The sequence below is a fragment of the Tyto alba genome, unplaced genomic scaffold (genome assembly GCF_018691265.1).
Source record: "Tyto alba isolate M040663 unplaced genomic scaffold, T.alba_DEE_v4.0 Super-Scaffold_20000014, whole genome shotgun sequence".
Taxonomy (NCBI): Eukaryota; Metazoa; Chordata; class Aves; order Strigiformes; family Tytonidae; genus Tyto; species Tyto alba.
Window position 1 is genome coordinate 40,423 of NW_024881287.1, and position 14,604 is coordinate 55,026.

General features: G+C 60.7%; 3 protein-coding genes across 3 annotated transcripts in view; 1 reads left to right on the forward strand and 2 right to left on the reverse strand.

Moving 5' to 3' along the window:
* The window catches only part of LOC104357411 (ubiquitin-associated protein 2), an 83,235-nt gene that overhangs the window by 39,119 nt on the left and 29,512 nt on the right, over positions 1–14,604 (forward strand). The gene's annotated exons all lie outside the window — the stretch shown is intronic.
* On the reverse strand, positions 768–1,815 carry LOC122153561 (interferon-like). The gene has a single exon (XM_042793969.1). The coding sequence runs from the start codon at positions 1,813–1,815 to the stop codon at positions 1,075–1,077; it is 741 nt and encodes a 246-aa protein (XP_042649903.1). The 3' UTR covers positions 768–1,074.
* LOC122153564 (interferon-like) lies at positions 6,537–7,147 on the reverse strand. Its single transcript, XM_042793972.1, has one exon. It carries the CDS (start codon positions 7,145–7,147, stop codon positions 6,572–6,574), a length of 576 nt encoding a protein of 191 aa, XP_042649906.1. The 3' UTR covers positions 6,537–6,571.

Genomic DNA, 14,604 nt, shown 5'->3' on the forward strand with positions numbered 1-14,604 from the left:
AGCGTGTTGGATGGTGGTGTTTGGGGGATGTATCTTTTCATTTGCTAAGGATGTGTTGGGGTGAAAAAGGGCTGAGTGAATGAGCTCTGTGTAGCAAGGGAGGTCCCCATGGCCACTGGTGTGTGAGCACAGGCAGGAGCATCCTGGGCCAGTTGTGGTGGCTGTAGGCGAGCAAGGAGCAGTCTTGGGCATGTGCTGTGTTTTCAGAGGCTTTCTGGTGTTTCTTGGGTGGGGTGGGTAGCCCTGGACTGGTGTTGCCTGTCCAAATCTCTGCATGCCTTGGTGCGTCCGCTCCTTGCCCCTTTGAGTTGCATGCACCTTGTTTACGCCACCCTGCGTGGTCCCAGGCGGTGCTGCGGCATTGCTGAGTGCTGGTTTGTGAGGAGGTGGTGGTTTGGAGGTGGCTTTGATGTCTTGTCAGTGGGAGGGGGTTGGGAAGGGGGAGAGTGGGTGGTGGGAGAGAAGTGCGCGGGGCAGGCATCGTGTCCTCTGGGCACGTGTGCCCTGGAGGTCTGGCATCAGCAGGAGATGCCCGTGGGCTTGAAGGACCATTGTGGGTGCCCAGAGGGACCCGCTGTCCGGAGCCTTCGACTGGGACGTGGGGCACTGGTGGAACGGGCTGCAGGAGGGAGGCTCACCCCTGCCTGCCTGCAGAGACAGAGCCTGGGTTTGCCTGTCAGGTACACGCGTGATGAACACCTCTTTTCTTTTTCCTTCGTTTTTGCTTTTTTTAAAAGTCTTTATTTCCAACGAGTGAATGAATAAATAAAGATGCAAATTTTTAAATTAATGGCTGGCTAAATAAATAAATAAATTAACGCACAAGCAAACAAATAGATAGAGTTTTGTGATCAGTGGTCATTGGCGTAAGAGTCCCGCAGTGTCCATGGGGGCCTTCCCCTCCAGCGGGGGAGGTCACAGGCTGGACGGGCTAGCTCACACGGTGGGTAAGAAATACCAGCCCTCTCCCCAGAGCCTCGCAGCTGTCGGTAAGCATGCAGCAGCGCAGTTTCCTCGTCCTCCCTTTGCAGCGAGGCTGTGGCCCTGATGCAGGGGTGCGGGCCCTTGCCGCGGTCATGCCCGTTTCCCCGTCGGTGCGGGCTGCTGGCTGGCAGAGGTGTGAGCAGTGCTGAGCAATCCCAGCCCGGGCTGCTGCCGCCTCTGCTCGATACGCGGCTGCCAGCGCTGGGTGGGGCTGGACCTCTGGTGCAGGTGGGCTGGGTGGGGGGCAGGAGCGTCTTGGCTCGTCATTTGCCGGATCAGTGTGCCCACCTGTAGGAACCAGGCGCGAGCCTGGAGGCGGACGCGGTCCCAGGCGCAGGCGCTGTGGTTGTGGGTGCGGAGGAAGTGTTGGATGTCGCTGAAGTGTTTGTTGATGGTGAGCGGCAGGTTGCGGGGCCCTTGCCTTTGGAAGTCCATCCTGTTGGCTGTCACGCATTGCTCCAGGAGGTGGATGTGGTGCTGGAGGTTGTTGAGGAGGCGGTGGCGTGCGTCGTGGTCCCAGTGTTGGGGGGTGCTGGGGCTGCTGAGGGTGTGGAAGAGGTGCTGGAGGATGCGTAGGGCGGTGTGGGCGGCTTGCTGTGGGCGGTGGGTGTGGAGGAGGGTGTCGGGGAAGGCGGGCGGGTGCGGGTGGTGGCAGGGCTGTGGCGGGCTGGGAGCCACGGCCTGGAGGAGCTGGAGGCTGTCCCAGGGGAAGGTGGCGTGGCGGGGCCGCAGGTGGTGGCAGGCGAGGGCGGTGGCGAGAGGCGGCAGGAGGAGCAGGAGCGCCGGGGCGGCGGGGCGCAGGCGGGGCTGTGGGGCTGCGGGCGCAGGCATGGTGGGGCTGTGGGTGCCGCGTGGGGGGTGCTGGGCAGGAGGCGGGTGCGGCGTGGTGGCGGTGCGGGTGGGCGCTGTGCTTGGGGTGCTGCCGGCCGGGCGGCTTTATGTGGTGCCGCGGGCGGCTTTGCCTTCCGGGCTTTGTGGTGGCAGCGAGTTTCCGGCTGTGGTTTTCGGTTTTGGCTGTTGGCTGCGGTGCTCTTGGGGAAGTGCGTTGTTGGAGCGGGAGATGCGAAAGCGGCGGGACAGAGCCCTCGGCGGGAGGTGTGTGAGGGTTTCCCTGTGGGCGGCAGGCAGGGCGAGCTGTGGTGGCTGGCTGGTGCAGCTGAAGTTTCCCTTCCTGCCCGCGTGTGTTTCGGGGCTGCGCTGCCCTGGCGTTGGCTGGGGTGTGTTTTCCTTTGGCTTGTGGCTGGCCTGGGTTGTCGTCGTAGCTGGTCTTTCCTTTTGGCGTTGGGCAGGGTGGCGAAGTGATGTCAGTGGGGCGAGCGTGGGGAGCCCCCGGTGCAGCAGCGAGGGCCTGGGGGTGGCTGTGGCTGTGGGGGTGGGCACGTGAGTCCTGGGTGTGCTGGTGGCTGGAGCTGCCCCGGCTCCTGTGTTGGAAGCGGATGGGAGCGGGGAGGACAGGCGGGAGGGAGGGAATGGGGAGGAAGGGAGCAGAAGAAGTTTGGCTGCTGGTGGTGCTGCTGGGGCGCGGGGTCCCCAGCTGCGGTGCCGTGCGCGTGGCCCCGGAGCCGGGGCCTCCTTGTGTTTTGTCTGCCTCCTTGCCTGCTGAGTGGGGTGGAGAAGCAAGGAAGGATGGGTTGGCCGTGAGACGGGGGGGGTAGTAGAGCCCCCTAGGCAGGAGGAGGAGGAACGGGAGGTTGCCATGTCTGAGCGTCGTAGTTTGAGCCTCATCGGCAGCCTAACACTCCTCAGCCACTCTCTGCCCTTCATTCTGGCAATGAGAAGGGACAGATGAGCCAGGCTTGGGGTTGGAGATAGGACCGGGAGGGGCTAGATCACCCACTGTGGTCACGAGCAAAAGACAGACTCGTTAGGGGAAGGGAAAAAACCCATCCATTTATTAGAGACACTAACAACCGTTAACAGAGTAGGGCAGTGAGAAGCACTGCCACACCTTGAGAACGCCTTCCCCCCAAGCCTCCCTTCTTCCTGGGCTCAGCTCTGCTCCCGATATGTCTCCGTCGTCCCCCAACAGCAGAGGGGCAGGGAATGGGGGGTGCAGTCAGCGCTGCCACTTTGTCCGTCTTCGGTGGGAGGAACTTCGGGAACTCGTTCCCCCTGCTCCGTCGTGGTCCCCCTCTCACATGAGACAGTCCTCCACAAACATGCTTTGACGTGAGTCCCTCCGAGAGGCCGCAACATTTCCCTACATGGCTCCGGTGTTGGTCACCAACTTTCTCCAACTGGAGTCCCTCCCACGGGCTACGGCCCTTCCCGAGCTGTTCCGGCGTGGGACACTCCCGCACGCTGGAGTCCTCCCAGCGCTGAACTACAACAGCGGGTCTCCCTTTTCCCACAAGACCCCAGGCTCCTTCAGGCACAGCACCTTGATCACCCAGGCAACAAACACAGGCCATCCATCAGTGCCTGCTCCACCGTAGATCTTCCTGGGTGGCAGGGGGGACCGCCCTGCCGTCGGACCACGGGATGCAGGGGGGTCTCTGCTCCGGCCATCTGCCCCCTCCTTTCTTGCTGCGTTCCTCCGCTGACCTTGGTGTTCACGCAGCTGCCGCAACTCCTCCTCGCGAGTCCGACTCCCCCTTCACCACATCCCTTCTTCAATACGTTACCGCAGAGGCGCAGCTGACTGGCTCAGTTTTGGTGCAGAGGTGGAGCTGCCTTGGAGGCGGGGGAGCTTCGAGAAGCTTCTCCCAGGGGCCTCCCCTATAGCCCCCTGCCCTATATCCCCCTCCCCTCTTACCAGAAACCCCCAGGACTCGCTCAAACCCAAGACACCGATGTTTTCGGGTGCCTTCCAGCAGTGCTGGCGGGAGTGAGGCGTCGCCGAGGTTCCTGCGGGCTTTGGGAGCCGGGGAAGGGCGTGTGGTGGTGGGAGGGCGGTGTCGGGCTGGGAGCCGTGCTCTCGTCGGGCCCCGTTGTGTTGGTGGGTGTGTTAGCGGTCCCAATGGCGAATAGACCTTATCTACACAAAGCAGATAAGCCGGCACTTCTTTATCCCAGCGCTGGGGAACACGGGGGATAGCTCCACCAAAGTCGTGTTCACCGGCAGGTACAGAGCGCAACATATTGCTGCTCTTTTTCAGCAGAGTCATGGTTCCATAAGATGAACAAACCTCGTAAAGTTTCGTTTGCCCTCAGTCATGATAACGATTGGCTCTCAGTTACCTCACCTTACCTGTGTTCCTGTTCTACAGAAATCACTGGTTGTCTGTACGGATTGATGTGGATAGAATGAGGGGAGGGTAATGATGAGCATATTCATGGTGTTTCCTGGAAATCATTATCATATTGAAATGTCTGTATCGCCTGCATGGTTATGTTGGACGGGGGTCCTCTGGTGGTCGTCGATGCTCTTCCTTCCTCACGGTGGGCGCTGATTGAGCTCCATCCCTCTGCATGCTAATTTTGTCTTTGGCCGATGCTCCTTTCTTCTTTGGCTGATCTTCCAAACGAAATCCAGTATGTTCTGGTACTGCTCGTTTTGACTCGAGAGCCGTAAGCAGTGCCCGTTGTTTTAATTCCGAGTCCCTAAAGGTTCGTAGAGTGTTGAAGGCACACGCCATACTAGCTAGCTCTTCGTAAGGGCCTTGGTGTGCTTTACGTTCTCCTAGGTGCTGTGACTCCGTTTTAAACCCAAAATGGTGTTCTAACCTAAAATGAAAAGAATATTCTAGGAGTCAGGCAGTCTTAGTAAGGTAAGTGCCGGAGGTGCTGTGCTTGGGGTGCGGGCCCGTGCGTGGGGATTTGGCGTAGCCAGGGGCCGTCAGTGCCGGCGGTGGGCTGAGGCGGGAGGGGCAGGGCCAGAGCTTGTGCGTGTTGCACTAGAAGAGTTGGTGCTGCGAGGTGTCTTGGAGCAGCGCGGCGAGAGGGTGGTCGTGCGAAATGCCTGAGGCGGGCGGAGGAGCCGAAGTGCGGGTGGCGGCAGCGATGTGTGCCGAGCGTGTCCTTCGTAGGCTGCTGGGGTGGTTTGGGCTGGGAGGGAGCTTGGAAGGTGCTGTGGTGGTGCAGCCCCCCCCGGCAGGAGCAGGGCCCCCTCGTGGAGCAGCTGGGGTCTCTGAGGGCCCCGTCCCAGCTGAGGCTGGACGTGTCTGCGGGGCTGGGGCGTGTGCCAGCTCTCTGGGCAAGGTGCGGCAGCGTTGGAGCACGCTGGTGGGAAGCGATGTCTTCCCGGTGCCCGGCGTGAGCCTGGCCTCTGTTGGTGGGAAGCCATCAGGCCTTGTGCGGTGGGGACAGGCCCTGCGGCAAAGCGTGCGCCCGCCTTCCTTGCAAGCCCCCTTGGAGCCTGGGCAGGCGGCAGGAAGGTCTCTGCGGAGCCTTCTCTTCTCCGGGCCGAAGAAGCGCGAGTCTCTCGGCCCGTGCCTCTGGCGGAGGCGTTGCAACGCTCTGATCCCGCTTGCGGCCCTGCTGGGGAGCAGCTGCGGGAGGCCCGTGTCCTCCTCGCACCGCGGAGCCCAGCTGTCCTGGCTTGGGCTGGAATAGAGTTCACGTTCCTTTTGGCAACCAGAAGATTGCCGTGCTTTGGATTGAGCACGGGGTTTGGCGTGGGAAGAGTGCTGCTAGCACGCTGCTGTTTTCAGCTGCTGCTGAGATTTGAGGGAGTCTCCGAGTCGCGGTGTCCTGCCCGTGCGCGAGTGCACAAGAAGCAGGGAGGGAGCACGGCCAGAGCCCCGGCCACAAACCGGCCAGTGAAATACTCCACGTCACGTAACGTCACGCTCAGTGTGGAAAGGAGGGGTGGTGGGGAAGGGGGGGGCTCTCTCTCTCGCTCCCGGGATTGCGATTGCGGGACCTTGGTGTTTGGGGGTGGCTGTCCGGGAACGGGCTGGGGATTGGTCAGCGGGCGGTGGGCGATTGCGCTGCGCGTTGCCCGTTTCTATTTTCTGTTGCTGCCGTTGTTTTCGTTTTATGACCGTTGTGAACCGGCTTCTGTGTCGATGTGCGAGCGTCCCTTTGCCCCTGCGGTTCCCTCCCCCGTTGGCAGGTGGGGGGCGAGGGTGGGCGAGCGGCATTGGGGTGGTTGGCTGCCGAGCGGTGTCCCCGCACGACAGCAGCAGGGACGGTGGAATTGACGGTGGGTGGGATGGAGATGGCGGAAGGTGGGAGATGCTGAGGAGAGCAGGGCCGAAGCGGTGGTTCCGCTGGCGCTGTCTAAAGGGCGGCAGAGGTTTTCCCGGGAGGTTGAGGGCAGCGCCTGCGCGGGGAGGTGGGCGAGAGAAGAGCGGGCGCGGGGTCTGCGGAGCCGCGTTTGGAGCCGGGCTCGCAGGAGGGTGCCCCCCGGGCAGCCCAGGAGCTGGCTGCCGTGCTGGTGAGACGAGAGGCCGCGTGGCGGTTTTTGCAAGAGGTGTTTATTTGGTGTGTAATAAATAGGGGAATAAATAGGTGGGGTCCGTTGTCGGGCCAAAGAGCAGAAGCGTTGTGAGCAGAGGAGGCGGCGTGGGAGGGTGCGGGCTGCGGGCCGTTGTCGCAGCGGGTCTTGCCGTGGGTGAGGGGAGGCGGGCGGGCAGAGGTGGGTCTGGGGCGGTGGTGCCGAAGCGGTGTTGGGGGTGCGTGGGGGCTGTCGGGGGCGGTTGGGCTAATTGGGCATGGTGCGGGTGAGGTTGTGGAGGCGCTGGAACCAGGCGCGAGCCTGGAGGCGGACGCGGTCCCAGGCGCAGGCGCTGTGGTTGTGGGTGCGGAGGAAGTGTTGGATGTCGCTGAAGTGTTTGCTGATGGTGAGCGGCAGGTCGCGGGGCCCTTGGGCTTGGTCGAGCGTGGCGCTGCCTGCGAGGCATTGCTCCAGGCGGTGGATGTGGTGCTGGAGGTTGTTGAGGAGGCGGTGGCGTGCGTCGTGGTCCCAGTGTTGGGGGGTGCTGGGGCTGCTGAGGGTGTGGAAGAGGTGCTGGAGGATGCGTAGGGCGGTGTGGGCGGCTTGCTGTGGGCGGTGGGTGTGGAGGAGGGTGTCGGGGAAGGCGGGCGGGTGCGGGTGGTGGCAGGGCTGTGGCGGGCTGGGAGCCACGGCCTGGAGGAGCTGGAGGCTGTCCCAGGGGAAGGTGGCGTGGCGGGGCCGCAGGTGGTGGCAGGCGAGGGCGGTGGCGAGAGGCGGCAGGAGGAGCAGGAGCGCCGGGGCGGCGGGGCGCAGGCGGGGCTGTGGGGCTGCGGGCGCAGGCATGGTGGGGCTGTGGGTGCCGCGTGGGGGGTGCTGGGCAGGAGGCGGGTGCGGCGTGGTGGCGGTGCGGGTGGGCGCTGTGCTTGGGGTGCTGCCGGCCGGGCGGCTTTATGTGGTGCCGCGGGCGGCTTTGCCTTCCGGGCTTTGTGGTGGCAGCGAGTTTCCGGCTGTGGTTTTCGGTTTTGGCTGTTGGCTGCGGTGGTCTTGGGGAAGTGCGTTGTTGGAGCGGGAGATGCGAAAGCGGCGGGACAGAGCCCTCGGCGGGAGGTGTGTGAGGGTTTCCCTGTGGGCGGCAGGCAGGGCGAGCTGTGGTGGCTGGCTGGTGCAGCTGAAGTTTCCCTTCCTGCCCGCGTGTGTTTCGGGGCTGCGCTGCCCTGGCGTTGGCTGGGGTGTGTTTTCCTTTGGCTTGTGGCTGGCCTGGGTTGTCGTCGTAGCTGGTCTTTCCTTTTGGCGTTGGGCAGGGTGGCGAAGTGATGTCAGTGGGGCGAGCGTGGGGAGCCCCCGGTGCAGCAGCGAGGGCCTGGGGGTGGCTGTGGGGGTGGGCACGTGAGTCCTGGGTGTGCTGGTGGCTGGAGCTGCCCCGGCTCCTGTGTTGGAAGCGGATGGGAGCGGGGAGGACAGGCGGGAGGGAGGGAATGGGGAGGAAGGGAGCGGAAGAAGTTTGGCTGCTGGTGGTGCTGGTGGGGCGCGGGGTCCCCAGCTGCGGTGCCGTGCGCGTGGCGCCGGAGCCGGGGCCTCCTTGTGTTTTGTCTGCCTCCTTGCCTGCTGAGGGGGGTGGAGAAGCAAGGAAGGAGGGGTTGGCCGTGAGTGAAGGGCTTTGCGTTTGGGCTGGCGTGAGCCCCCTCGCCCCTGGGGGACTGGTGCCCAAGAGTCCTGCAGACGTGGAGCTGAGCCAGTCGAGGGGGTTGTAGAGCCCCGGAGGCAGGAGGAGGAGGAACGGGAGGTTGCCATGTCTGAGCGTCGTGGTTGGAGCCTCATCGGCAGCCTAACACTCCGCAGCCACTCTCTGCCCTTCATTCTGGCAATGAGAAGGGACAGATGAGCCAGGCTTGGGGTTGGAGATAGGACCGGGAGGGACTAGATCACCCACTGTGGTCACGAGCAAAAGACAGACTCGTTAGGGGAAGGGAAAAAACCCATCCATTTATTAGAGACACTAACAACCGTTAACAGAGTAGGGCAGTGAGAAGCACTGCCACACCTTGAGAACGCCTTCCCCTCAAGCCTCCCTTCTTCCTGGGCTCAGCTCTGCTCCCGATATGTCTCCGTCTTCCCCCAACAGCAGAGGGGCAGGGAATGGGGGGTGCAGTCAGCGCTGCCACTTCATCCGTCTTCGGTGGGGGGAGCTTCGGGAACTCGTTCCCCCTGCTCCGTCGTGGTCCCCCTCTCACATGAGACAGTCCTCCACAAACATGCTTTGACGTGAGTCCCTCCGAGAGGCCGCAACATTTCTCTACATGGCTCCGGCGTTGGTCACCAACTTTCTCCAACTGGAGTCCCTCCCACGGGCTACGGCCCTTCCCGAGCTGTTCCGGCGTGGGACACTCCCGCACGCTGGAGTCCTCCCAGCGCTGAACTACAACAGCGGGTCTCCCTTTTCCCACAAGACCCCAGGCTCCTTCAGGCACAGCACCTTGATCACCCAGGCGACAAACACAGGCCATCCATCAGTGCCTGCTCCACCGTAGATCTTCCTGGGTGGGAGGGGGGGCCGCCCTGCCGTCTCCCCACGGGATGCAGGGGGGTCTCTGCTCCGGCACACCTGCCCCCTCCTTTCTTCCTGCGTTCCTCCGCTGACCTTGGTGTTCACGCAGCTGCCGCAACTCCTCCTCGCGAGTCCGACTCCCCCTTCACCACATCCCTTCTTCAATACGTTACCGCAGAGGCGCAGCTGACTGGCTCAGTTTTGGTGCAGAGGTGGAGCTGCCTTGGAGGCGGGGGAGCTTTGAGAAGCTTCTCCCAGGGGGCCTCCCCTATAGCCCCCTCCGCTATAGCCCCCTCCCCTGTTACCAGAAACCCCCAGGACTCGCTCAAACCCAAGACACTGATGTTTTCGGGTGCCTTCCAGCAGCGCTGGCGGGAGTGAGGTGTCGCCGAGGTTCCTGCGGGCTTTGGGAGCCGGGGAAGGGCGTGTGGTGGTGGGAGGGCGGTGTCGGGCTGGGAGCCGTGCTCTCGTCGGGCCCCGTTGTGTTGGTGGGTGTGTTAGCGGTCCCAATGGCGAATAGACCTTATCTACACAAAGCAGATAAGCCGGCACTTCTTTATCCCAGCGCTGGGGAACACGGGGGATAGCTCCACCAAAGGCGTGTTCACCGGCAGGTACAGAGCGCAACGTATTGCTGCTCTTTTTCAGCAGAGTCATGGTTCCATAAGATGAACAAACCTCGTAAAGTTTCGTTTGCCCTCAGTCATGATGACGGTTGGCTCTCAGTTACCTCACGTTACCTGTGTTCCTGTTCTACAGAAATCATTGGTGGTCTTTACGGATTGATTTGGATAGAATGAGGGGAGGATAATGATGAGCATATTCATGGTGTTTCCTGGAAATCATTATCTTTATGTGGTGCCGCGGGCGGCTTTGCCTTCCGGGCTTTGTGGTGGCAGCGAGTTTCCGGCTGTGGTTTTCGGTTTTGGCTGTTGGCTGCGGTGGTCTTGGGGAAGTGCGTTGGTGGGGTGCCCCTGTGTGGCGAGTGTGTTGGCGATGTTTTGCTGTGGCTGTTCTGGGGGGATTTTAGTTTGGGGGTTCATCGTTTGCACTGCTTCTTTAGGGGATGCGGAATCTCTGGCACACGACGGGTGGCACAGTTACGTTGTTGCTGTGTGGTTTTGGTGTGGTTTTTCCTTTCTCTGCTTGGCTAGCGGTTAGGACTGTTTCGCTGAATTTCCCTTTCTGACGAAGGCTCTTTTCCTTATCTAATTCTCCAGCCTTGGGTTTGTGTTTTTTACGTTGGGCACGTTTTTCGCTTTGCTTTTTATGAATAAATCCTTTCTGTTTAGATTTTTGGACATTTGTTAAATGATGTATTCTTTGGAATCTCCGAAGCTTTCTAAGTGCAGGTGGCCATTCAGGAGGTGTCTGTGGTTGTCATTACTTGAACTTTGAATTTTTCCTCATGAGGATGCTACAATCTCTTTGCTACCTTTTCTTCGGTTTGATCCTCATTGTGATGGGGGTTAAGAAGTCTTTTCTAAGCTGAGGCTTATTTAACAATGAAGGAGGTGCAGCCAAAACTTCAGATCTGAATGTATTTGGCATTTTTGCCAGTTGAGCAGTTTGTTGTGACTACACTCTCATTGTGCCACAGAGAAGAAAATACCCTCTCGAATCAGTTCTCTTTTTCAAATGTCCAGTGTTTGCCTGGTAAAATGCTTATGACTTCCGTTACGCTCCCATACTACTGGAACTTTTCAGATTCTCTTTTGTTTTTTCTTTTTTCTCTTCGCTCTTTGTACAACAGTTCTTTCCATTTCTAAAGCTCTTTTCCCAAGACGAGTTTTGCTCTGGATGTCCCAAGTGCTAGCTGGTACTGAGGGTCCGTGGTGTCAGGAGGTTGCTGAGAGCCTTGTCCAGTGATGCCTTTGGATATACCTTCCGGAACGGACATCTCGCCACCTCCCCGCTGCCTCTTGTGTTGTTGTATCTGTCGCCTTCCTGGTAGAGTCAGTCATAGTGTGTTTAGTCTTCCTGGTGTGAATTGCCTGTGTTGCGGCTTGTGTCGTTCCCTGTCCTCCTCCGGTTTTCTGCCTGAGGTGGGTTTGCCTCTTCATCCACCTCAGAGAAGACAGAGAGCAAATGAGGCTCCCCTGCCTGGTGTCACAGGGTATTTCTGTTTGGAAGGAACGTGAGGAGGTGTCGTGGTTTAGGCCTGATTGGCAGCCAACCACAACGCAGCAGCTCTGTCTCCCTTCCCCTCCGGCAATGAGAAGGGACAGAGAGCCAGACTTGGGGTTCAAGATAGGACTGGGATGGGGGAATATCCCCCTTTTATGATCACGAGCAAAAGGCAGACTCGTTAGGGGAAGAAAAAAAACCCATACATTTATTACAGACAGTAACAACACATAACAGAGTAGGACAGTGAGAAGCATTGCCACATCTTGGGAACACCTTCCCCCCACCCCTCCCTTCTTCCCGGGCTCAGCTCTGCTCCCGATATCTCTACCTCCTCCCCCAGTGGCGCAGGGGCAGGGAATGGGGGGTGCAGTCAGCGCTGCCATTTCCTTTATCTTCGGTGAGGGGAGTGTCCGGAACTTGTTCCTCCTGCTCCATCGTGGTCCCCCTCTCACAGGAGACAGTCCTCCACAAACTTTCTCCGACTTGAATTCCTCCCACGGGCCGCAGCGTTCCCCACACTGCTCCGTCATGGGTCACTAACTTCCTCCGACTGGATTCCCTCCCACGGCTGCAGCCCTTCCCGAGCTGCTCCGGCGTGGGACACCCCCGCATGCTGCAATCCTCCCAGCACTGAATTACAGCAGCGGGGCTGCCTTTTCCCATGAGACCCTAGCCTTCTTTGGGCACCGAACCTTGATCATGCGAGCAGGAGCAACAGGCCATAAATCAATGTCTGCTCCACCGTAGTTCTTCATGGGCGGCAGGGGGGGCCGCCCTGCCGTCTCCCCACAGGATACAAGGGGGTCTCTGCTCCGGCACACCTCCCCCCTCCTTCCTTCCTCCGTTCCTCCACTGACCTTGGTGTTCACGCAGCTGCAGCAACTCCTCCTCACAAGTCTGACTGCCCGTCACCACGTCCCTTCTTAAATACGTTACCGCAGAGGCGCAGCTGACTGGCTCAGTTTTGGTGCAGAGGTGGAGCTGCCTTGGAGGCGGGGGAGCTTCGAGAAGCTTCTCCCAGGGGGCCTCCCCTATAGCCCCCTCCCCTATATCCCCCTCCCCTGTTACCAGAACCCCCCAGGACTCGGTCAAACCCAAGACACCGATGTTTTCGGGTGCCTTCCAGCAGCGCTGGCGGGAGTGAGGCGTCGCCGAGGTTCCTGCGGGCTTTGGGAGCCGGGGAAGGGCGTGTGGTGGTGGGAGGGCGGTGTCGGGCTGGGAGCCGTGCTCTCGTCGGGCCCCGTTGTGTTGGTGGGTGTGTTAGCGGTCCCAATGGCGAATAGACCTTATCTACACAAAGCAGATAAGCCGGCACTTCTTTATCCCAGCGCTGGGGAGCACGGGGGATAGCTCCACCAAAGGCGTGTTCACCGGCAGGTACAGAGCGCAACATATTGCTGCTCTTTTTCAGCAGAGTCATGGTTCCATAAGGTGAACAAACCTCGTAAAGTTTTGTTTGCCCTCAGTCATGATGACGGTTGGCTCTCAGTTACCTCACGTTACCTGTGTTCCTGTTCTACAGAAATCATTGGTCATCTTTACAGATTGATTTGGATAGAATGAGGGGAGGGTAATGATGAGCATATTTATGGTGTTTCCTGGAAATCATTATCATATTGAAATGTCTGTATCTCCTGCGTGGTTATGTTGGACGGGGGTCCTCTGGTGGTCGTCGATGCTCTTCCTTCCTCACGGTGGGCGCTGATTGAGCTCCATCCCTCTGCATGCTAATTTTGTCTTTGGCCGATGCTCCTTTCTTCTTTGGCTGGTCTTCCAAAAGAAATCCAGTATGTTCTGGTACTGCTCGTTTTGACTCGAGACCCGTAAGCAGTGCCCGTTGTTTTAATTCCGAGTCCCTAAAGGTTCGTAGAGTGTTGAAGGCACACGCCATACTAGCTAGCTCTTCGTAAGGGCCTTGGTGTGCTTTACGTTCTCCTAGGTGCTGTCACTCCGTTTTAAACCCAAAATGGTGTTCTAACCTAAAATGAAAAGAATATTCTAGGAGTCAGGCAGTCTTGGTAAGGTAAGTGCCGGAGGTGCTGTGCTTGGGGTGCGGGCCCGTGCGTGGGGATTTGGCGTAGCCAGGGGCCGTCAGTGCCGGCGGTGGGCTGAGGCGGGAGGGGCAGGGCCAGAGCTTGTGCGTGTTGCACTAGAAGAGTTGGTGCTGCGAGGTGTCTTGGAGCAGCGCGGCGAGAGGGTGGTCGTGCGAAATGCCTGAGGCGGGCGGAGGAGCCGAAGTGCGGGTGGCGGCAGCGATGTGTGCCGAGCGTGTCCTTCGTAGGCTGCTGGGGTGGTTTGGGCTGGGAGGGAGCTTGGAAGGTGCTGTGGTGGTGCAGCCCCCCCCGGCAGGAGCAGGGCCCCCTCGTGGAGCAGCTGGGGTCTCTGAGGGCCCCGTCCCAGCTGAGGCTGGACGTGTCTGCGGGGCTGGGGCGTGTGCCAGCTCTCTGGGCAAGGTGCGGCAGCGTTGGAGCACGCTGGTGGGAAGCGATGTCTTCCTGGTGCCCGGCGTGAGCCTGGCCTCTGTTGGTGGGAAGCCATCAGGCCTTGTGCGGTGGGGACAGGCCCTGCGGCAAAGCGTGCGCCCGCCTTCCTTGCAAGCCCCCTTGGAGCCTGGGCAGGCGGCAGGAAGGTCTCTGCGGAGCCTTCTCTTCTCCGGGCCGAAGAAGCGCGAGTCTCTCGGCCCGTGCCTCTGGCGGAGGCGTTGCAACGCTCTGATCCCGCTTGCGGCCCTGCTGGGGAGCAGCTGCGGGAGGCCCGTGTCCTCCTCGCACCGCGGAGCCCAGCTGTCCTGGCTTGGGCTGGAATAGAGTTCACGTTCCTTTTGGCAACCAGAAGATTGCCGTGCTTTGGATTGAGCACGGGGTTTGGCGTGGGAAGAGTGCTGCTAGCACGCTGCTGTTTTCAGCTGCTGCTGAGATTTGAGGGAGTCTCCGAGTCGCGGTGTCCTGCCCGTGCGCGAGTGCACAAGAAGCAGGGAGGGAGCACGGCCAGAGCCCCGGCCACAAACCGGCCAGTGAAATACTCCGTGTCGTGGAACGTCACGCTCAGTGTGGAAAGGAGGGGTGGTGGGGAAGGGGGGGGCTCTCTCTCTCGCTCCCGGGATTGCGATTGCGGGACCTTGGTGTTTGGGGGTGGCTGTCCGGGAACGGGCTGGGGATTGGTCAGCGGGCGGTGGGCGATTGCGCTGCGCGTTGCCCGTTTCTATTTTCTGTTGCTGCCGTTGTTTTCGTTTTATGACCGTTGTGAACCGGCTTCTGTGTCGATGTGCGAGCGTCCCTTTGCCCCTGCGGTTCCCTCCCCCGTTGGCAGGTGGGGGGCGAGGGTGGGCGAGCGGCATTGGGGTGGTTGGCTGCCGAGCGGTGTCCCCGCACGACAGCAGCAGGGACGGTGGAATTGACGGTGGGTGGGATGGAGATGGCGGAAGGTGGGAGATGCTGAGGAGAGCAGGGCCGAAGCGGTGGTTCCGCTGGCGCTGTCTAAAGGGCGGCAGAGGTTTTCCCGGGAGGTTGAGGGCAGCGCCTGCGCGGGGAGGTGGGCGAGAGAAGAGCGGGCGCGGGGTCTGCGGAGCCGCGTTTGGAGCCGGGCTCGCAGGAGGGTGCCCCCCGGGCAGCCCAGGAGCTGGCTG